Source organism: Protopterus annectens, chromosome 6.part0 (assembly GCF_019279795.1).
Source record: "Protopterus annectens isolate FY-2018-M chromosome 6.part0, PAN1.0, whole genome shotgun sequence".
NCBI classification, from domain to species: Eukaryota; Metazoa; Chordata; order Ceratodontiformes; family Protopteridae; genus Protopterus; species Protopterus annectens.
In genome coordinates, this window is record NC_056737.1 from 1,929,287,264 (window position 1) to 1,929,313,725 (window position 26,462).

General features: G+C 41.2%; 1 protein-coding gene across 1 annotated transcript in view; it reads left to right on the forward strand.

Moving 5' to 3' along the window:
- Positions 1-26,462, forward strand: part of ZNF142 (zinc finger protein 142) — a 597,391-nt gene that overhangs the window by 431,583 nt on the left and 139,346 nt on the right. Inside the window, exon 5 of the mRNA XM_044075236.1 lies at positions 10,947-11,052. Coding sequence (XP_043931171.1) covers positions 10,947-11,052 — 106 coding nt within the window. The remainder of the gene's footprint in view (positions 1-10,946; positions 11,053-26,462) is intronic.

Here is a 26,462-nt window from a genome sequence, read left to right on the forward strand (position 1 = left end):
GGAATGATAGCAGGTATACTTTGGGGAATGACTGTAGGGGACAAGGGGGTGAAGTTTGCTCCAACTCTGTCAGCTAGCAGGCTGGCTATTACCTCTGGTTGAGTATGGGTGGTGCTATCCACAACCAGTTCAATGCATAGCTGGGTATTGCCTTTTAGATTTTGGATGTAGTTAAAGAAAACCTTGTGATTATCCTTAGCTAGGGAGGCTATTTTTCCTTCTTAACTACCTTTAGAGGACTTGACAACATCTTTAATTTCTTTGTTTAGGGTAGAGAGGGATTTCTTCCTCTGCTAAGCCAATTCCCACTTGCTCTTGGACATTCTTTCTCTTGTTGTATAGCCTGTCTATACTAGGGGGTCCACCAGGTTGACCTGTTTTTTTTCGGCAAGACCAAGTTTTAATCCGGTCATGTACAGCCAATTCTGTACACCAGATTAAATGGTTGTACACAGGAGTCTGTGTTATCTGCATTCAGTGGTGCTTTGAAACTTCTTATGCCATCACTTAGTAGGAGGTAATTTGTCTTTGAAAAATTCTGAAGCATTTTTGAGCTTGATGGGATATCTGGTCTTATAATTACATCGAACAAGACTGATTTATGGTCCGATCTTACCAGGGAGGACATTACATGGGGGGGTGCAATGCTCTCCCATGTTAGTGAGTACTATGTCCAGGACATTTAAGACTCTTGTGGGTGTGCTGACTAGCTGTTCCAGAGTATTTGCATTGACAAAGTCCAAGAACCTCTGAGCCAGCATGTTTGTGGTCATATATGTTTCCCAGTCAATGGTAGGATATTTAAAATCACCCATGAGTAAGGTGTTGGTTTATATGGCAAGTGACTCTAGTAAGTCCAAGTATGTAGAATGATTTTTCTGTTTCATGGTGGGACATCTATAGCTAGCTACGATGTGGTAGAGGGCTCGCCTATAGTTAATTGGACATGGATCAGCTCAAGAGAGTCATGCTGCTTGACCGGTCTTGAGGTGTACTCATCTTTAATGAAGATGGATACACCTCCTGCTTTGATTCTTTCACACTCAGTTTGTGCTCTGAACGTATGGAAGTTATTGTAGCCATGCAGGGCTTGGGTGCTTAATGCACCTTTGGACCATATTTTGATGACTGCATAGAAGTCAGCATTTTCCAAAGTGAGAAGTGCTTCCAGGGAGTGCAATTTCTTGTTTAGACTTCTAGCATTAAGCAGCAGTACCTTGAGTTTATCTAGACAGGATTTTTTTAAGTTGGGAGGCTGGTTATTTTGACACTGTCTAAACAATACACAGTAGGTGTGGCTAATACCTTTACCAGTATCCAAAAGCTTACAAGAAACAGGTGCTGACCATGTCCAACAAAGCTGCATGGCCTGTCGACCATGCCTTCCAGGCTGACATATAGTGGATCCACGTGGACTGTCACCAGAAGCTAAGCCACTTGTTAAAGTCAATCATTTTTTGTTTGTATTGTGGCATCAGCCTTGGAGAAGGTAGAATGCTGCTTAAGGCTAGGCTTATACATGCCTGTCCTTCAACATCCTGTTCATTTTGCAAACATAGTAAGAGTCATGCTTGACACAAAGCCAAGTAAACAACATTGACAGTCTTACAGTCAGCATAAAAAAAGTCTATATGAAAATTGCAGGCAGATAGCTCAATACTACTAGTGGCAAGCTTATACTTGCAGGCTTCGCAGGAACAGCATGGAAATGTACCAAGCGGATTAGAACAAGTCAAAGAAGGTTTATCAAAAGTCCTGTAACAAAAAATATGATTAAGTGACTGATTATTGCGAAAAGAAAATTGTGGTTCTGAACCCAGAACTTCCTTTAAATGCTGGTCTGACATAACAATATGCCAATTCCTTTTAACGATTTTGCACACAGTCCCAATGCCACTTGAATTTGTGAACACCATACGTATATTCCTTCTCACCTGTCACATAGAAGTAAAACGTACATTGTCAGCCAATGCTTCAGCAAAATGTGGTTTAGCAACAATATCTCTAAATGCACGGACCTCATTAGCAACTTCAGCAACCTCAGTGGAAGAATAACCTCTGTTAATGAATTCCTTAGATGTCTCATGTAAAGCCTCCACAGCTAGATCATCTCTATTATGCAATCTCATAGTCCTAAGGCATTGCCCTTTCAACACATTCCTAGGGATGTGTCTAGGATGCATGCTCATTTTGTTCAGGATATTATTCTTCTTTCAGATTTTCTTATCGAGCTTTGTAACAAAATCACCTAATACACTCATACTAAGAGACACATCAAGAAAATGTATCTCCATGTGTGAGTTCTCACAAGTAAATCTTAAAAAGTCAGTGGTACTGTGCAAATAGTCAATGAAGCAGGAGCAATAATACTCTGTGCCTTTCCAAACTATAAAGACGTCATTAACACAATGCCTATAATAGCTGATATAATCAATAAACTGATTGTTGGCATACACTGATTCCCAATTGTGCAAGAACTAAGTTGGCATACGAGTTCACACAAATGGAGCTAGTAAACATCACCAAAAACAAATACATTCTTTTTCACAATGAACTCAAAGATTAAACAAATGAGCATAATCTTATTTTTTGAGAAATCACTACAGGTGTTCAAAAAGGTTCTCACTTAATCTATACCTGACTCAGAGGTAACAGTAAACAAAGAATTCATGTCCACGGTGTGATAAAAAGTAAATTCTCTTTATCAGCAAGCATAGTAGACCATGAATGCAAATCAGAAAGGAAATTATTGGCATATTTAAGAACTCTTGGAACACCATCTAGTATAGGGCGAAGTGCTTTCTCAACAAATATTGAGAGTGGTTCAGTGATCCATACTCTGCTGGAGACAGCTGGATGCATTGGAGGGTCTATCAAATACTTCTGCACTTTAGGTAAACCATAAATAACAGGCACTACTGTATGTTGAACAGAAAAATAATTGTAAAGGTCCAAACTAATAAGACCTATCATATGTAATTCATAGATACAAAAATCAATTAATTAACAAATCCAGTTGGAACTTATGTAAACGTTTGTAGGTAGTACCTTCTTGCAACATAGTGCGCATCTTGGAAACATAAGCCAAGTTATCTATCACTACAATACCGCCCCCTTTATGAGCAGGATAAATCTCAGTATAGGGGGTCTCTCGCAAGGTCCTGAGTGCCTCAGGTTCACCAGTAGTCAAGGTATAAAAAGATGCTTTCCATTTATCTGCCATCTCCTTATGTAACTCATTCTCACATAAAGTAGTAAATACATCAATCAATGAATGAGGCTTAGGTGTGAAAGAACTGGGTTTCTTGAAAACATCAGGAACATATGTATTAAAGCGGCATTTCTGGCAAATAATTTATGGTCTAAAATAACCTCTTTAACATCTGATCTCGCTGCAGGTATTAAAGAAAGACCTTTATTCAACAAGCATTATCTGATCAATAGTGAGCTCATAAGAAGAGATGTTAAAAATCTATTGATTCAATGTTTGTTCCTGGTTGCCATTCTAGTGTCCACTTGGTTCACAGATTGGAGCCGTCCTCGCCTCAACCGGCTTCGGGAATGACTCTTCCTGCCTTCTAAATCTATATGAAGGAGTCTGAGCAGGGAAAAAGAAGAAGCTGAAGTCAACATACATATCACCTGTCGATGGAACAACTGGTAGTCATTGTCATATTTAAATGATGTGTCTGCTACATGTGTTTTTATTGGTTGTTTTTTTAGAGTTTTGTGTGTTGATTGGTGCAGCTCTCTTAATAAGGGCTGTGGTTTGTTGTTTTGTGTTAAGGTTTGAGGAAGCGTTTTTCCATGAAGGTGCTCACCTTTTTGTTATTAAAATTCTCATTTTTATTGCGCTGGATTTTGCTGCTCATTGCTGTGGTGCTTGAAGTCTTCTCTTTTGGATTACAATTCAAAAATTATATGCAAGATCATGATCTAAATTCAGAGTAGGTATCTTAACTAAAAACTAGACTGGCCGTGAGCCAGAACAGAGCCATGAAGAACTTGGTTGTCTAAGGAAAGAGTTTTAAAAAAATGTGAAATATGATCTACCTACCTAATAGTAAATTGTCTCAATTCTCAAACTAGGTCTCATAATTGCTTTTGTTGGGTCCATTCTTTTTACGTCAAAGTATGATGATGTCAATCTTTATTCATTCATGACTGATGGGTTTTGGTTCCGTCCTCAGAACCGGCTTGGCTGATATAACAAGCTCGTGCCAGCCAGAAACTCTCTATCTAAGGTTATCCATAGTGCCCCCCTCTCCTTATCTCCTCAGATTAAGTTTGCCATGTAGAGATTCAAGGTGCGTCAGGCCTGTTCTCAAGCTAAGTGTTATAATTTTTCAAATCTTTCAAATATTTCACCTTTATCTTTTTTCTAAAATCTCTATTTTGTTAGTCATTTTTATAGTTATATAGTTCCCTTTACTGTGTGAGTGCTTTCTTCCCCTAATTACCTTGTTGGTGTCTTTTCATACCATTGCTGGTACAAGCCCCTCCCTCCCCCCCCTTACCTCTTGATAATCTTAATTCCATCGTTGGTATTTTTCCTTCCTTTCTTTACCCTCTTAGTTATACCTTTGCTACCATTGTTGGTAATAAAAAAAAAAAAAAACTTTCCTGTGTGTGTGTGTGTGTGTGTGTGTGTGTTTGTGTGTGTGTGTGTTTGTGTGTGTGTGTGTGTGTGTGTGTGTGTGTGTGTGTGTGTGTGTGTGTGTGTGTGCGCGTGTGTGTGTTTTGACAGGATTTCTTACTGTTTGGATTTCTTGCTGTTTTTTTCTAATTACTATTCCATTTGTAGTTATTGACTATGGCGGACAAAAAAAGAACCACTGGTTTTAAGCAGTGTGACAAATGTAGCAGGAAGATGTCAAATTACGATGGGCATCTCTCCTGTGTATACTGCCTAGGAGTAACACACTTGCAGGCTCAACCTCCATGCGAGATCTGTAAGGGCTTTAGTGCTTGCACCTTAGCAGAGTGTAAAAATAAGATAACTTTAAAAGGTCTGCTAAAAAACCCTTTCTTGGAGGCTGTATCTAAGGCAGAGGTATCAACCCTTCCTAAGAAAGAGACAAAAAAGAGGAATCATTCAGTTCCAACATCTCCTCAGTCACAGGAACTGAAAAATTTTACTCAATATACTTCATACTGAATCTGAGTAAACTTGCCAAACTGACAGACAACTATCTTGGCACCAGAGCCTAAAACTCCCTCCACAGTTCCGTCTTTGACTACGGAACCAACTACTGCAACAATTGCCATGGTACCGACCCCTTCCACGGTACCAGAGACCCTCTCGGCACCAAAAATAGTTTCTCCCTCAAAATTGGTCACTCCCTCCCCATCACAACTTTCAGGTCATTTGACCCCGGTGCCGAAGGTCAAGACACTAGACAGGACCCCCTCCCCCCCCCACTCCATCGACCCCTGTGTTGGACAACAGCTTAGCCCATTTCTTGACTGGCCAGAATCTCTATCGGGGATGTCCACCTGTTCTACCAGGAGCCTTTCGGAGCTTGATGTAGTGAGACTTGTGGATCAGTTCATAGCGGCCAGAGGCATCCCAACTCCATCCAGAGCTTCACTCCCACCCAGAGCCAAGGGTTTTTCTCCACAGACTCATATTCTTCCTTCAACTCCCGAACAGGTCTTGAAACCCTCTATGCGAACTCCCCTCCCAATGCCATATTTTTTGGTTCCACTGGTGGATCTCACCGTGGTTCCTGAACCGACCCTGTGGAACATGGCTCAGTCGGAGCTGACCCATCCTTGGGACCATGACTGGTCTGTCGGCACTGTTATCCCTAGTATGGCACTGATTTTTTTTCTATGGCACCATCTATGGTTCTGGTTGCTTTGACAGCTTCCAGTTCTCTTCTGGCTCCTTCCTTGGAGGTGGGCTCATCGGAGCGAGGTGTGACCTTGGTTCTGAGGTTATCTTTCTCTTTTCTGAGTTCCCATCCCTCTTAAGGCAGGCCTGCTTTGCAGGTTATGGAGAGGCCACTCACCTCAGCAGGCTCACAGTTGTCTGTGGAACGCAGCTGACAGTCCACTATACTGGGACAGTGGGCACGGAGCAGCAAGATACCCTACCGCAGGGTACCCTCTCTTCCCAGTCCTCTTCAGACCTTCCCTCTGATGAGCCACCCTGCAAAAAATCATACGAGAGGAAGCACTTTGATGCACCTGAGGAATCTCTCACCGAAGATGCAGATTACGATGAGGGGGAAGGGTCCCCACTGTTGCCCCCCTGGAGATGTCTCCTTTGGAGACATACTACAGATACTGAAACAGAGGGGTGACTGGAAGCCCACCAACCCTTCCTCTGAGGAATCTGTATTCTTGCAAGCTTTCCATGCCTGACCCACTACTTCCCGGGGAACCCCGCCTGCAGATGAGTTGGTCAAGCTCATCATGTAGTGCATTTGGAAGTTCCCTGACATTGTTTAGCCAATCCCCTGGAGACCAGACAAAATACTCTTCCCCGCAGAGGATCACCTGCACTTGGTCCAAAGACATGGCAATAGATGCTATGATGGTGGTGGTGGTGGCCACAAAGAAAAAACTCACAGAGGAGAGTCCTGCTGTCCATCCCACAGAGAGTCCCTGACATTGGACAGATTAGGGAAGTGGGTTTACGCGTCAATGAGCTTTGCCATTCAGTCGTTCATAGGTTCATAGGTGTGTACTAGGCCAATGGCCCTGGAGCCTTTACAAGCCTAGCTCATAGGATTACCCTGGCATTGTGCCACCTGACCCTAGTTCCCAGTGTCTCTGTCGAGAAGAGCCACTGGAGTGATCCCCGGGGTGAATTTTCTATTTCCCATCCACTCATCAAGATCTCTCTTGAAGAGAGCCAGTGAGGTGCTCTGTTTGACATGTATGGGAAGTCTATTCCATAGCATGGGCAGTCGTTGAATTATTTAGCACATTTCACCCATCTTCAGAGAGACCTGATCATGGAACTTTCAGGAACCCTAGCAAAAGCAGTGTCTGATGAGGTACATGACAAAGTTGCTTCCCAGCTTGCCACCCTGGAGTCAAGTATCTATATTTATTCATGCAGTTGATTGTGCATACAACCAAAGGGACGGCCAGAGCAGCGGGTTCAGGTGTTGTCTTGAGACATCACTCCTGGATGCGCTTGTGTGACTTTGTGGACCCCTTCAAGTCTTCCTTCGTCGATGCTCCCATTGACGCTTTCTCTCTATTTGGTCCAAAAGATAAAGACACATTAGCCAGGTGTAAAAAGGACAGCAAGACCCTGTCTGCTGTGAGCATATGTTTTTCCACTCCCCAGTGATCCTACAACAGGAATCAGAGAAGTGGAAAGATGTAGTTCAGGTATTCCCAAAGTGCTTTTTGTGACGCATGTGGCAAGTTTTCCCCCCAGGACGGGGGGGGGGGAGCTCACAAGGAAGAAGCCCCCCCCCCATGGCACAGGGGCCCCCCATAACCAGGGCTCCAGTGATTCCTTTTCTGCAAAGCCCTACCAGCCCTCCTGAAGAGCGGCTTGATTGCTTACCTCTGGAAGCAGTCCAGGGATTATTCTGTCTGCACCACTTAGTCTGGCATACAATAACATCAGATTCCTGGGTGCAGATGATAATTACCAGAGGTTACCACATTCCCTTCCACCTTTACTCGATGCCAGAAAGGTGAATCCCTGATGTTCCACCCAGTCAGAAGGATGCAGCAGCACAAGAAATTCAAAAGCTGCTCAAAAAAAGAGTCATCCAAACACTCCCACCAGACCAAGTAGAATCCGGATTTTACTCAAGTCCTTTTTATTGCCAAAAAAAAAAAACAGGAGACTGGAGGCCAATTTTTAACCTCAGCATCCTAAACAAGTTCATCAAATGGACCAAATTCCAAATGGTCATTGTTCAGTCTATCATTCCATTTCTGGAAAAAGAGGATTGGATGTGCTCGATAGACCTCCAGGATGCGTATTACCTTATAAAAATGGAAAACATTCCAGGAGATATCTCCATTTCTGGCTGGGAGCCAATCATTACCAATTTCGAGCACTGCCCTTTGGTCTCTCCACAGCCCCCAGAGTGTTCACCAAATGTATGGCAGTAGTAACAGCTCATTTGAGACTGGAAGGATTCAGGGTGTTTCCATATTTAGACGAGTGGCTCCTTACCACCCCACCAAGCATCTACTACTTCTCGCCTTGCACTACAGCCTACAGCTGGCATGGCTCTTGGGTATCTCAATCATCAAAGAAAAGTCAAAACTAGAACCTTCTCAAAGCCTATAATTCATAGGAGCAGCATTCGACATGAAAACCTGACTTGTCGCTCTTCTTCATCACAGACTACAGAGGTTAAGATTTCAAATCTGGGTGATACTCTCTCAGGACAAAGTCCCAGCTTGTTTAGTCCTTCAACTGCTAGAGTCAATGGCAGCAACAATCACCATAGTTTCCCCTAGACAGACTCCATATGAGGCTACTACAATGGATCCTAGTGTCACAGTGGTCTCTATTGACACACCCCATGTCTTATCCAATCCGCATAACAAGTCAATGCAAGCAGGATCTAAATTGGTGGATGAAGCCATAAGAGGAGTTATGGAGTCGCTCCTTTTCACCCCCTCAGCCCAAGACCATAGTGACCATGGACGCATCTCTGATGGGGTGGGGTGGGGCATTTTCAGGGAAAGATGGTTCAAGGCACTTGGTCCCCTTAGAGGCCAATTTGTATATCAGTGTCCTAGAACTGAGGGGAGTGCTTCTGGTGTTGCAAGCATTCCAATCTGCCCTCCCATTGGAAACAATTGCTATCCATTTGGATAATATGTCGGTCATCTGTTGCATCAACAAACATGGGGGAACCAGACCCTACTCATTATGTCGGGAAGCCATGAGACTATGGCAATGGGTGATGGCTTCCAACTGTTTTCTGGCAGCAACGCACATTCCCGGGAAGTCCAATATGATTGTGGACAAGCTAAGCAGGTGCATTCTCCTGCCTCATGGTGTCTCTCAATCCCAACGTAGCATCAGAGATTTTTCGTCACTGTGGTCAGCCTTGCTGCGATCTATTTTCATCTACCATCAACCACAAATGCAGCAGCTACTTTGCCCTAATCCCCCCTCAGGAGGAGTCCCCGAGGGATGCTCTTGTACATGATTAGCCCCCGGGACTGCTTTAAGCCTTCCCTCCATTTCATCTGATTCCACTATTTCTAAAGAAAGCACATTGATTGAGAAGCAAGGTAATCCTCATTGCTTCCTATTGGCCCTGCCAAATCTGTTTTCTCTTCCTTTGGCCCCACCTAGTTCACTGCCCATGGACTCGGTGTACCCGACTCCATGATTACTGTCACATCCACAGGGGTTGGTCCATCCAAACCTATCAAGCCTCAAGTTGACTGCGTTGTACCTCCACTTCCAGTAATTGTCCGGAAAAATAATCTATCTTCCCCGTACAGAAAATACTTCTACTTTTCCCATAAACCGTCCACCGGAAAAAAAATTATTGTAGTAAGTGAAACAGATTTCTGTTGTGGTCTTGAAAAAAAGGATTAATACAGTGCTGGAGTATTTGTCAACCTTACTCCATTCAGGAGCCTCAGCTTCTACTATTAGAGTCCATTTAGCAGCTATCTCTAATTTCCATAGTGGTTTTGAAGATTTCTCTTTAATATCTCACCATCTCTGCAAAACCTTCTTAAAAGGAGTCATGCATTTGAGGCCACCCTTTAAAGACCCCATTGAACCTTGGAATTTGACTCTAGTCCTACAAACTGTGACTCGTCAACCCTTTGAGCCAGCTGCCACTTACAATATAAAATTTTTGTCTTGGAAGACTTTATTCCTGGTAGCCATCACATCAGCCAGGAGATTATCAGAATTACAGGCTTTGTGTGTAAAATACTCTTACATAGTTTTTCACAAAGAGAGAGTATCCCTTTGGACTAACCCTTCCTTTCTACCCAAAGTTGTACCAGACTTCAATATTAACCAATCCATTGACCTGGCAGTTTTCTTCCCAAATTTTTCAAACAAAGGGGAATATTGTTTACATTTGTTGGGTATACACAGACAATTATGTTTTTATTTATACAGAACGAAATCCTTCAGAAAATCAGACCAACTGTTCCTGTCCTTTTCAGGTCCTCGACTAGGCAATCCAGTTTCCAAAGTCACCTTGTCAAAATGGTTGAGAGATTATCACTTTTGTTTGTCATCAAAATAAAATGAGTCTCTCAACTAAAGTCAAGGTTCACTGTACCAGGTCAGTTTACACTTCAGTGGCCTTTCATTCTAGAGCCTCCATGGATGACATTTGTGCAGCAGCTACTTGGGCTTCCCCTCGTACCTTTACCACTCATTACAAATTGGACATGTTCTCCAGGGGGAGAGCATCCTTTGGCTCAATGGTGCTCAGAAATATCCTTCCATAGGGCCTCCCAGGACATAAAGTAGCTAGGGACTCTGTCCCATCAGTCATGAATGAATGAAGATGACAACATCAGATAAGTTATGTTCTTACCATAACGTTACATCTGTGGTGTCGATCTTCATTCATTCATGCCATCGCACCCCCCTCCAAAGACTCCTAGAGGTTCAGGTATGGTCCTGGTTGTGTGTTAGGGCATTTGCTCAGACAAAGCCTCTGCTTTCTTATTCTTATGAGCAAACTCGATCTGAAGAGATAAGGAGAGGGGCACTATGGGTAACCTTAGCTCAAGAATGTCTGGCTGGCGCCAACTTGTTATATCAGCCGAGTCGGTTCCGAGGACGGAACTGAAACCTATCCGTCATGAATGAATGAATGAAGATCAACAACACAGATGGAACATTATGGTAAGAATATAACTTCTTTATCTATTGTTTTATGGAATTTAGTTGCTGTTGAGCATTGAATGAAATATTAATGCCACTAAAAAAATTCTGAATTGTTTCTTTTTTTAAATGTTTCTTCTAGTATCACATGCGAATCCACCAAGAGGAGAGAAAGTACCTCTGTCCAGAGTGTGGCTACAAGTGCAAATGGGTTAACCAACTGAAGTACCATATGACCAAACACACAGGTGAGTTTAGCAGAAGCATATAGTTTAGCTGAAGCCTATCTGTGTCAAACGGGAATGGAAATCAAGCCAGAAGTAGATAAAAATCAGGCAGCAACTGAATGTGCCAGAAAACAAAAAAAAAAGAATATAAGGTGAAAGATCAGATAAGAAGGCAAGAAATGTGGAAAATGCATAAATATATTTGTAAGTATAAAAAACTCTTGGAACAACCTCATGTTGATCAGGTTCGAAAGCAGGAATGGTTAAGGAGAGGTGAATTTAAACCAAAATACGAAAGGTTAATATTGGTAGCCCAAGATAGTGGACTATGTACATGTCGGTTTACAAAGTCCATTAAACATGTGGGAGAAACTGACAAATGTAGGTTTTGTAAAACAAAATTAGAAACAGTTGCACATCTTGTTGCTGGTTGTGATGTACTAATGGCAGAAGGACTGGATACTGAAAGTCATAATAATGTAGCAAGACTGTTGCATTGGGTATTGTGCAAACATAATACTGAAGTAGCTGAAAAATGTTGGAAACCAGCCACAAAGCATTATGGAAAATGATGAATTTTTTATCACATGGCATTACCCATTAACAGTAGTTCAAAAAAACAGATGAGAAAAGCATATATAGTAGTCCATGAAAAGAAGACAAAAGTAGCACTGATCACTGAAATTGTTGCACCCAGTGACTACAGTGTCTTACATATGGAGAGAGACAAAGTCATAAAATTGCAGGATTTGCAGGCAAAAATGAGGACAGTGTGGAAGTAGGATACCCAGACAGTTCCAATAGTAGTAGGAGCAATGAGTCTTATAAAAAGAATTTACAATTATTCTTGGATATATTACCAATACATGTAACTCTGTATGAATTACAGAAGGAGTCAGTACTGGACACATTGCGGGTGCTGTGAAGAGCACTTCTGGCTAACATCAAAGATTGACAGAATACTAATTTCATGAACTTTAATCATACTTTGACTTAAGAATGGGGCCCATTCCCGTCATGGTATTAGAAACCCAAAAGGCTTTCAGAAATTAAATTAAAAAATTGAATTGGCACATGTTCAGCAGGAAAGGAATGCTGTGGTACTACTGGGGCGTGAACTTCTGTGGGATGATTAACAGCTGGAGAATGGGTGTTTGTACTAATTACACAGGACAGTGTTGCTGTAATACAGGTCAATATTTGCTTCTCTGTATGGGATGTGGAGGTTTTCTCACTCGGAAACACAACCTTGTCACATGACTCATTATACATCTCCCATCAAGCTAAGTCTCTGAAGAGCATCAGTGCTTCTTGGAAGAAAATGGAACCCTGTTTTGTGCATGATGCTTGAAACTATGCTAGTGTGAGCTGGTAAGAAATGGGCTTAGTAAACTTGTCATTTTAACTATTAAAATAAGCTGATATGTTCTGGAGCATTATTGCAATGAATAGTACAGCTAATATCAAAATAGATTCATAGATATTCCAAGGCCATATTCTCACCTTAAAGGTACCCTCCCTCAAGCAGCACCTCCTTTCTCCAAGAGTGCCATAGCAGTTAGTCCTGGAATAAATGTGTGGATACCATTCCAGTCATCTAGTTTTATGTTTAAAGGAAAATAGTGAGTCACTCTGCTTAACATGTAAGGGAAGTTTATTTCAGAGGTTTGAGAGATGCTGGATTATAAACCTGTTCCTACACTGCATTTTATGTATCTGTTGGTGAAGGTTTAGATACCTGGCTCTAGTATTGGTGGAGATATTAGACTTGTGGAGAACAGTAGGTCCAGGACTACTGAGTCTTTAAAGGTGTGGTAAACAAGACCCAGATCTCCCCTATAATGTCTTTAAGGTGCCAAATAAAGGGCTGTTGCTTCCCAGCTTCTATTTAGTCCTGTATTTTTTTAGTTAGGAACCTTAGGGTCTTTCTAATTGTTTGATATGCTTAGTTTATACTTCATAACATTTAGTTTGAGCCCAGTTTTAGTACACCAAGAGTTTACTAGGGTTTTGATGTCATAGGGTGGTGACTTAACAACACCCACTTTGCAGTTGTCTGCAAGCTGTGTTAGCCAGAGGTCTTGGCTGTCTGCTTGGAGATTTGAGAAGTAAATACCAAAAAATGCAAGGCCCTAGTGCCTAGGCCTGAGTGAAAGTGACTAGCGGTGTCAAACTTTCTAATGAGGCACCTGCAGTTCATACTGTGTGAGTTCTGTCTTTCAACCAGTTTGCTGTCCGTTATGCCACACATGGGTAATTTGTAAAGCATTTAGCTTTTGTATGATGCTAGCATGAGGAATGCTGTCAAACATTTTAAATTGATCAAGATATGCCACATGCATTGGATGGACGCCAATTACAGCCTTCATAACCCTTTTGAAGAACTTTATCATATTCCTTAGACAGAATCTACTCCTCACAAAACTAAACTATTGAGTGCCAAGTCTAGCAAGATTCTTGGTATTACAGTTCATGAAGATGGAATACATTCCCTGGGTTTGCAGATTAGGCTTGTAAGGCTAACGGGTCTGTAATTATCCAGGTCAGTTGTAATGCCACCCGTATTGAGGGGAATTAGCACTGTTGTGTGCACCACTCATCAGGGACAAAACCAGTACTTAAACTAAAAGAAGTGCAATGGAGGGGAATACAGCAACAAAATATGGCCAGTAGCCACGCTAACTTTTCACTGGTATTGCTGACATTTGAGAAGGTGTGAATGTTTTCCTGGTCTTTTGTCTCATTTGTTTTATAAACATTTTGTTGGCCTCTCATATAGAACTCAAAAGCATATCTTAAACTTTTGATGTATTGCATGAAACACCTTCTTTTTTTTTTTTTTTATTTTGTTAAGAATATCTTGGAAATTGTATTTTGACATCATCCTGCAGTGTAAGATACAAGCCATGTTGTGTCTGCACAGAAGCGATACAGTTTACAAACATTTGTCTTCTCACTTCTGCAGTTTCCAGGTAACTGTTACATTAATGCTTTCATCCATAGTTTCATAAAAGCATGGAATTGTACTCTTGACACTGTAGCATCCATTATCAGAGACTGGAGGCCAGCTGAGTTTTCACATTGTTATACATCTGTGATAGGATATTGGTTGGCGGTACAACACAACGGCCAAACCTTAAAATCTGTATTCAGATTTTTAGTCAGCCTTTATTAATTCCCTAAAATTTAGCGTAAATATAACATGCATTCTTTGGACACCTATAACAGACCTTTGTCATATTTTGGGACTTTTTGTGAGCCAGTCCAGCATTCCTTACTACTGTTTTGGGCAGTTTTGTACTTAGCACTCCAACCTCATAGTTTCATAGGTTTGTACTAGGCTAACGACCACAAGGGCCTTTTTAAGTCTAGTACTTGAATTATACTTCAAATAATCATGTTGTGGTTCTTTTTGAAATGTCTGTTACCTGCCACCTCTCTGCATCCTATCTCTGTGCCTCAAAGCTTAATGTTGTTTCTAACCTCCTTCATTGAATTAATTGCTTTTTATTTATTTTATTTTATTTTACATTTGTTAACCGGGAAAAGTCCGACTGGATATATATCCATTTACAGCGGAGGCCCGGGCAGAAAAGCTCCAAGTTATGAAAAATTTAGTAACAATAAAAATTTAGGTAATAGCATATCTAAAATTTAACAATGAATCTATTTATACTACTTAAAAAATGCAGGTTACAAGGATCTCTATAAGGTTTAACAGTTGGGCAAGGACAAAAGATATATATTAGTTATAAATAGGAGATAAAAACATTATCGCTTAGGCAGTAAATATACAGGGAAAACCAGTTTTAGAGAGGTGTGTCTGAAGGATAAGAATTTTCAGTTAGAGAGTGATGAAGAAGAAATAGAGATGGTAGTATAGATTGGAGGAAATTATAAATAGTGTGAGGCAGAGTAGTCATCTAAGAAGGAGAAAAGGGAAACCACAATTGAGAGCTAAGTTTGGTCTAAAATGTTTATTGGTGTGTTTTTAGGTTAGTCAGGGTTAAGATATGAGCATGAGTATAGTTTGATTATCTCAGTCTACTTTATATAGTTAGTTGGGATTTAGGCATGGACATAGCCAGACTCTGTGCATGTGTGTTTTTAGGGAAATTTTGAATTGAGGGAAGGAGCTATTAGTGGTTACTTCTGGAGGCAGGGAGTTCCATTTTTTACCAGCAGAGTTGGAAAACAATGAATCTCCAGCTGAGTTGTAGGCTTTGGTTGTTTGTACTAGCACTCTGCTGGATGAGCGTAGGGATGTTAGGTTGTTATAGGGGGTTGTAAGTTTAGATAGACTAGGGGTACTGGTAGGTTGGTAGAGGATTTTATATACAGCTATGAGTTGGTTATAAAATATTTGATTGGGAAGTTCTAGCCAGCCTAATTTGTGAAGATTATGACAATGGTGGGTTCTGTATGTGGAGCCTGTGGCAAATCTAGCTATATTGTTATAGCAGCTGGTGATTTTGTTGAGGTTTGCTTTAGATAGATTAGTGAGGATGGGTGAGGCATATAGAAGAGAAGATAGAAGATATGTGCGGGCTATTGCTGTTCTGGCAGTTGGGGTTAGAAATTTCTTTATCCTGTACATGGAGCCTATTTTTTTATTTACTGTTTATATGGTTTTGTCTATATGGGCATTATAATTCAGATTGTTGTCAATAATTATACCTAGTAGTTTAGTGTTTGGTTCAGGAGAGATTATGGTGCCATTGTTTGAAGATACTGTAATTATTGGTGGTGTTAGCTTATGGGTGGGGGAGAAAAGTAGTAGTTTAGTTTTGTTTGGGTTCAATAAGAGAAGACTATTTTTAAGCCAGTTCTCTACTTTGTTGAAGGTAGTCTGAGTTATGAATTGTAATTCTGTGGGAGTAGAGGCAGTGCAGATTAGAGTAGAATCATCTGCGTACCGTATGGTAGTTGCCTGTGGTATGACTTTGGGCAGATCATTGATGAATATAGAGAAAAGAAGGAGACCCAGAATAGAACCTTGGCGTACCCCAAGAGTGACAGGTAGAAGGGGGCATAGTTTATCTTTCCACAAGACAGCTTGTTGTCGATCTTTCAGGTATGAGTGGAACCATTTACATACTGGGTTATCTATGGACAGTGATTTTAGAGATTCTAAGAGTAAGTTGTGATTTACCATGTTGAATGCTTTTGATAGATCGAGGAAGAGGGCAGAGGAGAGCATGTTTTGATTACGGTTGTGATTTATTGTGTGAGAGAAGGAGAGAAGGGCAGTGGTTGTACTGTGGGCTGGTCTGAAACCATGCTGGGATGAGGTTAGGAGAGAATGGTGAGTAAGGTGGGCTAATAGTTGCTTCTGTATGCATTTTTCCATTATTTTGGTTAGGGGAGATAGTATTGCGATAGGTCTGTAGTTAGAGAGTTCTGTGGAGTTACCTCCTTTATGAAGTGGAAGAATGTGAGCGATTTTCCAAATGGAGGGGATGTAGGATTCTTGGATTGTACGATTGATTAAGATGGAGATAGGGTAAGCTATTTCTTTAGCAGCTTTTTGTAGGAATTCTGCGGGAAGTAGGTCAGCTGCAAGGGTGGTAGGTTTTAATTTCTTGAGTAAAGATTTGATATAGTCAGTGGGGATAGGCTCAAATTTTAAGGGTGGGGGGTATGTATGAGTAGGAGGGATGGTAGATGGAAAGGAGGGAGATAGATTATTGGCTAAGGACTTGACGGTTTCAGTGAAAAAAGTGTTAAAGGTATTAGCTACTGAATCAAAGGGTAAATGTATGGTAGATGGAGGGGGTTGGGGTAGAAGATTTACCTGGGTTGAGCAGCTTAGTCAGACCTGATCAGAATTTTTGAGGCTGATTTTGGTGCTTTTGCTGTAAATTGCAAAAGTAGTTTTGCTTATCTAATAGTGTAGATCTTTTAGCTTCATTTCTTGCCTGCTTGTATGTTAAGTGGGCTTGTGGGGATTTGGTAGCTTTCCATGAGGACCATGCTCTATTTCTGTTAGTAATTTTTTGTCTTGTAGTATTGGTTAGCCATGGTGCTATTTTGTTTTTGGTTCTGATTCTGCATGTGGGAGCATACTTTTCTAAGATGGCTAGGAATGTAGTGTTGAATTCTGAAACTGCTTGGTCAAGGTGTAGAATTTTAAGATTGGCCCATTTACATAGGCCTAGATCAGATTGGAAACTATTTAGGTTAAAGTTCTTTGTGTACCTGAGGGTTTTAAAGGTGGTGTGGAGGGACATGTTGTCTCTTTTTCTAATTATGTAGGTTAGGAGGTGGTCGCTCATATCCTCAGGTAGGGTGCCTGCTTTGTAGAGCTGGCGTTTGTTATTTATTAAGATCCAGTTTATAATGCTTTCCTTTTTGTTAGATTTGTTAATTCTGGTGGGGGTTGTAATAGTTTGTGAGAAACCATGTAAGTTAATATGGGTGGTTGGGATGTGTGCTGAACAAGTTGTCCAATGAATGTTAAAGTCTCCAAGTACTATTGTTTCCTGGGGGTGGTTTGAAGATAACCATTGGAGTGTGGTTTCTAAGGTGTTAATGTTATTGCCTGGAGGAATATAACTACATACTATGTTTATTGATTTGTTTTTGTTAAGTTGAATTCTTGAGATTATAGTTTCAGTGTTGGAAGAGAATCTTTATGGGCAACAACCACAGTTTGATAATTCTCGATGAAGGTTAAGATGATTTACTGTAAATACAGACAGTTCTTGTTAAGACTCCGTGGGTGGACCTTCAAGGGGTTTGTTTAGCTGTTTTTGTTTTCTTTTTTGCCTCTCTGCCTTAGTAACCCTCAAGTTGTTCTCTCTCCACTGCCTAATACAGTGTATTTGTTTGGCCAGGAGCCAAGAGCTGAGCAGCAGAGGGGTTTGTAGAGATTTGTAGGTTTAAGACTGTAACTACTCTGCACGTGCTTGTAACCTCCCCTGTGTTTGGCATGAAGTGGGAGCTAACAAGGGTATGTCATTCATTTAAGAGGGTGATTTAACCCCTCAAGACAGCCCTGTCCACCCTCTTGAAGCCACCACTCCTACTTGGATCTCCAGTCTCCACAGAGGAATCTACAGCAGGAATGAGCACCGGGATAGACATCCTGCCCACTCTCCTCCTTAAAGAGAGGTGAGCTGGCAAAGCTGATTCACCCCTCCCTTTCCTCATGTAAGCTCCAGGAAACAAAGCTGCTATTCAGACTCAGGCCACTTGGGTCATAGTCATTGCTTTGTCCCTCATTGCCAACAGATCTAGCCGGAACTTCAAAAGTTGTACTAGATGATGAGAATAATGGAGGGAAAAATGAGGAAATCTTAAAAATTAGGATTGCTAAGTTTGGAGACAGTCTATGAAATGCATGAACAAAACAGTCAGTACTTTAAAGCTGTGCTGGGTGAATAATGCATTCAGAGACAGAGAGCCACTATGAGTCCTCAAAACACTCAAACTCATGTCACAAATATCTGGCAACCTTTGCTTGTAACTGATAGCTCAAGTACACAAATGCATGTAACATGTGCTTTTTTGTTTCTTTCAGGTCTTGTGGCCTGCACTATGTTATTTTATTATTAGTCTAAGACTACCACTGCACCTGAGAGAAACAGTGCTTACTGACACAATGAAATAATTGTCTTCCTTGTATATCTGGGGTGTTGTGAGATTGGATCACCAGTTACATACTGCAGATTGAGCATTACACTCTTGTTCCTGTGTGAACAAACAGCAGAATATGAGCAACTGTCACCTCACGCTATTATGCTCTGACAACTGTGAACCATGTAATGATAGTACAAGGATCTGAACTACAAGCAAGTATAGACATGGAACCAGCTCCCGCAGGAGATAAGGCAGTGTATCAGAATATTTGCACCAAAGGCGACCACTGTCTCAAGAAGCCCATAGTACCTCCCAGATATAGATGGGGTAGGGAGTAGAGAATCCAGTGGAATGACACTAAAGCATATCCTACCCTAGTATAACACATTCAGACTGTGATGCCTAATGAGGTTCTATAGAAAATCAGTGTTATACAGCTTTATTAAGTGTGTATGGGTGTACCATAATATCTGCAGACGTGCAATGGACAACAGAGAAGGGGGACTGCACAACAGATGTTTGAGGACCTAGCTGTGATGTAGAAGGGGTGAATGGAAAGAGTCATGCTATGCCAGTCTACTACACTGATGTCACTTCTTCCCCCAAGCAAGCTATAAAATGATATGCCTTCATTTTTAATTGCTAGGATAAATTTTGATTTTACATCCTTTGTGACACAGTGTGCTTGCCATTTTGCAAAACAATGATCAGACAGTGGGACAAAGGCTTGTGAAATGCAAAGACCAGTAACAAACTAGGAGATGAATCACCCACCCCAAAAATAAGAAAACTGAAATGTTTACACCTCTTATACATGAAATCAGATAACAACATGACATAGATGTGTCTCAACTCCTAGACAGACTGGCTAGCTTGTTACTGTGAATGTGCCTAATTACTACTGTGACAGGAATGCTAGGTAATAGCAGCCATGTGAGTAAGTTAAACCTGGTCTGGGCACAGAGAGTACATGACTCGAAACTGAAGAAATGCAGCAGGCAGCATTAAAATAAAGAAGTAGTTATACAAATTCCTTGACTTGCTGAAGCTGTAGCACAAACTTGGTTCTCCCTGTTAATGGTATTGGCCAAGGGCAATCACCACAGACTTCCTCATAGTCTGGACCTGCTCACACAGACTCAGGGGTGACTGGTGCAGCCACATTTAGAGAAGTTTCAATTGACAGCCTGGATGATTTAATCTTGACTCCATTTATGCACTTGTTTCATGAGGATGTGCAGCAGGTGTTAAAGGAGGCCAGAAAATCTGCTACTAGAAAATTTATGTTTACAAATGGATGAAGTTTTCTAAGTGATGTCTAAATGGAAACGTAGGGTCTATTGAGGTTAATATTCCTCTGGTCTTGAAATATCTGTGTGACCTACTTCAAACTGGCTTATTGTATGCATCCATTAAAGTACATTTAGTAACCATCTCTTCTTGTCTGCCAGTGGATCTTACTCTTTCTTCTCTTTTGGTAAAATAGTTCATGAAAGGAGTATTGCATATGAGACCTCCTCGCAAGCAAACTCCTCCTTCATGGAACCCAAATTATAGTCTTGAAAAATTGACCTTACCTCCTATTAAACTGACAGCTCACCCTGATCTCAAGTTCTTAACATGGAAAACTGTTTGTTTATTACTCTAAAGTCTGCAAGGTGAGTTTCTGAGCTGCATGCTGTCATGGTGGGACAGCCTTACCTGATTTTCCATAGGGGACAGCTTTGCGTTGCGCACTACTCCTCCTTCCATGCAAAAAGTGGTCTCAGAATATATTCTCAATCAGTGTGTTAATCTTCCTCTCTTCTGTCCAAACCCAAGAATAAGGGAGAGAGGATATTTCATACCTTGAATATGCATAGGCAGCTCGGGTACTACATTGACAGAACAAAGCCCCTTTAGGAAGGCCGAAAAATGTTTCATTTCCTTTTATTGGGTTAAGGGCCAACCTATCTCTAAGCAATCAATTGCACTTTGGTTGTCCTTTGGTATTGTTTTTATTATATTCACAGTGGCAAGGCAAATCCAGGCAAAGTAACGGCACCTTCTACCAGGGCCTTTTTCTCCACTGGCATATTGGAAAGAGGCTCCTGGACCTTTATCGTTCCTCTTCCTAGGTTGGGTAAGGTTTGGGACTCAAGCCATATTCCAGTAGGGCAGTGTGTTTGTTGAACATAGTACAATGGCGTAAGTTCCACTTAGCTGTAACAGTAGATGTTCATATAACACACACTGCCGTACCGGCAGTACCCTCCCACCCTCCACACCCCTTTTGTTGGGTGTATATAGCTGGTTGCTGGAGTTGCTTTTGTTCAGCAGCCTTTTATGTTGTGTGAGTGAGAGTGGTTTGGAACAGAAGGTGTTCACAAAGTTTGTGTTTCCATCTGCTCTTCCTGTTGGACTCTAGAAAACTGAAAGGATCCTGTCTGAGAGTGTGAAGGGCTGCCCTAGTCCTGTCAGGTCCTTCACAGACAGGCAGTGGGTGGAGTTTAGAGCTTTGACAGACTGCCAGGGAAAGAGCAGCAGGACACTACTACCCCATATTCCACTAAGGCAGTTATTTCTACAATCATGTATTCTTACAAATAAGTGGAACTTACTGCACCTTACACCATTTTTAGATCAATATATATTCCAAGTTTGTTGATTCATTTGTTCAGGTTGCAGTTTTTTGTTTGTCAGCCATTGCCACTGAATTAGTTACATTTATATTCTAAAAAAGTTAATCCTTTAACTTGTTTAAAATCCAGTCAAGATCTTCTCATTTCACATATCTATAGATTGTTAGTTCCAGTAGGCAAAAGATGCTTGAAGGCTTTTCTCCAACAGCTAGTCCAAAACATGGTCTTGCCAAGGGGAATGTTTCTTCATTTTTTGGTTGTTTGGTTATAGCTTGAATATACAATTGAGATTTTGGAAAGTAAAGGGTGAACATTGTTATAGGTTAATCATTCTTTAGGTAAAGGTAGAAAGCAGTATGGTAGATTCCTCCGTATTCGCACTAGAAAACTCAAATCTCTCAATTTCAGAGCAGATGTAGTTATCCTTATCTCAGTAATCTGTTGTGAAGGAGTGGTGTCCTAACCTTTTCATTTTGTCACATAATAGCTGTAAAAAGGGTAGCATAATTTTTATCCCAGTAAGCGTAAGCAAAAATAGATAACAGTATGCAGGTGAAATATGAACTCTGCTTTTAAATATATTATAGTCATGTCATATAAAGTAAGACCTGTGGGATACTCTTTAAGAGCAGTGTGCTTTTTGACACATTTTTCAACATGTGCAAGAAATTTAAAACTGTGGTACACTAAAAACAAAATGGTCAACAGTTAGCACTTCAGGTGGTCATTTGGACCCTTCTACAGGAAAACATTTTAAGTGTCTCAGTAAATCTTAAACATGAAATTTAAAGCACTTACCTTATTGGGGCATTATTACACATAGTTAAAACACAATACATGGGGAGGTCTGTTGACCAGTGATAATGGATAACACTGGACTGCTTGTAAGTGCAGATCAAGAATAGTGAGTGTTGTGGTTACACAAGGTTCAGTGTTCTCCATTATCAGTGACAAAGGCTATTTTTGATGGGCTTTGGTTGTTTACCCCCAGACTGAAACTAATGCATAAACTGCCTTGGATGTGCACACTTGACAGCCTCTTTTTAACCTGTCAAATGGTACTGTTAGATCTGATGTTGTCAATCTTCATTCTTCCTTGACCTTTGGGTACTCCTTGGAACCAGCTTGGCCGTTATACAGCTCGCACCAGCCAAAAACTCTTGAGCTTCAAGACCATATTACTCCAGATCTCGTTTGCCGCTCTTGTCGCAAGACTCTCGCAGGTAAGTAAAATTTCTTTATATTTGCAAGTTTTTTTCATATCCTTTCAACGCATTATATTTATATATTTCAATTATATTTAGTCATTACCCTGCTTTTTTCTGAGTGAGTTTTTTTTTTCCCCATACCTTATGGTATTGTCTATATCGTCATTAGTAGCCCCTCCTTTTCCTTCTCTACCTCATCATGTAGCTCTCTCTTTCTTACCATAGTTGGTATTTTCTTTTCTTTACCAGTCCTTGTTCTTTCTTTCTACCATAGTTGGTAGTTTTTGTGCAAGTGTTGTATGATAGTGTTTTTGCCAGTTGACTCCTGTCCTTCCTTTCGTCAACATAGCTGATGAACCAAAACGCACTACAGGGTTTAAACAGTGACAGGATTGTGGATGGAAGATGCGCAATTCTAGAAGAAAATAATTGGATGTGCTCTATAGACCTTCAAGACACGTATTACCACATAAAAATGGACAAACTCTCCAGCAGGTTTCTCTGCTTTCAGCTAGGAGTCAGTCATTTCCAGTTCAGAGTGCTGCCCTTTGGTCTCACCACAGCCCCCAAGGTGTTAACCAAGTGCATGGCAGCAGTTACAGCTCACTTAACACAGATTCCAGGTGTTACTTTATTTAGGCAACAGGTTCATCACTGCTGTCACCAGGCATCTACTGCTGCAAGCCTCATACTTCATTATGTACCTGTTCGCTCATCTTTTTATTACAGTGAATCAAGAAAAATCTCAACTAGCTCCCACTGAAGACCTAGAGTTCATAGGAGCCTGTCTGAATACAGACTCTTGTGTAGCTTCCCTCTTCACAGACTGCAGAAGATAAAATCCCAAGTACAAGCCATTCTCTCCAGATGCAAAGCTCCTGCTCTTCTAGTCCTCCAAACTGTAGGGTCCATGGCAGCTAGCATTACCTTGGTACCTCTAGCAAGATTTCACATGAGGCTGTTTTAATGGCTGTTGGCTTCCCAATGGTCCATCCTAATGCATCCAATGATGTACCCAATCCTAGTCATCAGTTGCTGCAAGAAGGACTTATCCTGGTGGATGGAATCCAAGGAAATTCTTTTGGGCCATCCCTTCATTCCCCCTCAACCCAAGGCCATTGTGACCACAGATGCCTCCCAGCTGAGGGGGGGGGGGGCATTATCTGGGAAGAACAGTCCAAGGCACTTGGTCCTTGATAGAGGCTAATCTGCATATCAACGTCCTGGAATTGAGAGCAGTGCTGTTAGCGTTGCAAGCCTTTCAATCTGTCCTACCTCTAGGAACAATTGCAATTCAATCAGACAAGTCGGTGGTATGGAACATCAACAAGCAGGGTGGAACCAGTCTTATCCCCTGTGTTGGGAAGCTCTCTGAGTGTGGCAATGGGCAATATCCTCCAACCACTTTCTAATAGCAATGCACATCCCGGGGAGCTCCAACGTGATAGCGGACAAACCGAGCAGATGCATTCTCCTGCCTCATGAGTGGTCTCTTAATCCCAGAGTGAAGAAGCAGATTTTTTATGACTGGGGCCAGCTTTGCTGTGACCACTTTGCATTACCCATGAACAACAAATGCAGCAGCTACTTTGCCCTAATTCCCCCTCAGGGGAATTCCCCAAGAGACGCTGTTCTTCTTGATTGGCTCTCTGGTCTTCTCTACGCTTCCCCCTCTCATTTCCCTCTTTTTGAAGAAAGCTCACAGGTTTAGAAGCAAAGTGATCCTCATTACATCCTTCTGGCCCCAAGTTTGGTTGCCCTTCCTATGGCCTCATCTAAGTCATCGTTCATGGATTCTGAACCCAGGTCTAGACCTGCTGTTTCATCTGCAGGGACTGGTGCACCCCAGCCTTCAGAATGTCAAGCTTACAGCTTTATTCCTCCAATTCCATTAGTCACTAGGCAGAATAACTTACCTTCCCCAGTTCATAAAATTCTACTGGCTTCCCATAGACCATCCACCAGGAAACTGTGCCTTAGAAAATGGAAGAGATTTTAGGCTTGGGCCTGTGATAATGATCTCAATCTCTTCTTGGTACCAGTTGTTTTGGAATTCTTAGCTACCCTTTTTGATCAAGGAGCTTCTGCTTCCACAATCAAGATTCAGTTAGTGACCATTTCTAACTTCCACAGTGGCTTCGAGGACCATTTTCTAATTTCTCACCATTTATGCAAAGTGTTCCTTAAAGGGGTCTTGCAATTAAAACCTCCTTTAAGGATCCTATATCTCCACGGGATCAGACATTGGTAGTCGTTGGTGCTTCCCCCCTTTGAACCAGCATCGACTTGCCATCTAAAATTTCTGTTGTGGAAAACTTTTTCTAATAGCAATTACTTCTGCCCGAAGAGTTTCTGAAATACAAGCATTATGTTCAAAACCTCCATATCTGGTTTTTATAAGGATAGAGTTTCACTAAGAACCAACACTTCCTTTCTTACTAAGGTGGTCTCAGAATCCAGTAGTAATCAAACTATTGATTTGTCAGTTTTCTTCCCCAATTTTTCCAACAAAGGTGAATATTGCTTACATTTGCTAAATGTTCACAGACAATTACAATTTTACCGCAGCAGGACTAAAGAATCTAGAAAACTGGATCAATTATTTGTATCTTTTTCTGGTTCATCTCTGGGAAAATCTGTCTCAAAAGTTACTGTGTCTAAATAGCTAAGAGATTGCTTTACCTGCATTTACAATCACAATAACCTCAAGTTACATGCGCCTGTAAGAGCCCATTCCACCAGATCAGTAGCCACAGCAGCTGTTTTCCACTGCAAGACTTCCATAGATTAAATATGCGCAGCCGCAACAAGGGCTACTCCATATACCTTTATCACTGATTACAAATTGGATATGGTTTCCAGGGGAAGAACATGCTTTGTCTCTATGGTTCTCAGAAATATCCTTCCATAAGGCTACCCAGGACCTGAAGTAGCTGGGAACTCTGTCCCAAATGTAAGGATGAATGAAGATTGACAATATCAGATAAAGAATTTATGTGCTCACCATAAAGTTCCATCTGTGTTATCAATCTTCATTCATCCTTGACACCCCACCCCTCCTTCCCTCTCGTGTAGACTTCCTGGAGGATCGGACGCTTGTCCTGGAAACTTGTTAGGTTTGACCTTGGACATGGCTTCTTTATATTGTTACAAATTCCTCTGTCTTAGTGTGGCTGCAAACTCAATCTGAGGTAATATGGAGAGGTGTATTGTGGGTAGAGTCTTAGCTTGAGAGTTTTTGGATAGTGCAAGCTGCATAACAGGCGAGCCAGATCCGAGGATCAGAACTGAGTATCCAAAGGTCAAGAATGAATGAAAATCGACAACACAACACAGATGTAACATTATGGTGAGCACATAACTTCTTTTTCAGCAACAGAATAAAGTAGCAGACTCATTAAGAAGCAAACACTGAAAAAAGGAAACCTCTCAGTATTTGTACTTATTAAAATAAGTAACTACTGTTTAACTGCATTATGTATTCAGCTACCCTAGCAACTTGAATTTCACTAATAATGAAAATGTTGAGTTCTCAGACTGACAAATTTAGTATTGTGATTCTGATGTGTTTTGTGTTTACTGGCATTATTGTTTTAATAGAGTACACCCCAACTTGGAAAGAGGCAGAAGAGGGTCATTTCTCAGGTGTGCTCTTGTTTGCTTCTTTGCTCACCTTGTTACATTTTATTAGCCAACAGAAAATGTTTGAGTGATGTTTCTGCTAGAGTTGTTAAAATGGAGGCAGTCTGGGATCTAGAGTCTCCAGTGATAATGTGCCCATTTTAACCATCACCTAATTATAATCTCTTCTCAGTCCGTACTGAGAAGAAGAACTTCCATTTTATTCTACTGTTATTCACCTTAGTAAATTTAAGCCAAGCACAGGCAAACCTGAGGGTAAAAATCAGCACCTCAATAATAAAGTGCATTCTACTGTCAAGTATGCTATGTGCCATGACATTTTGAGAGCTACTGTAAAACACTGGTGCATTCCAGGGATCTCCATTATCTCCTGTTAACC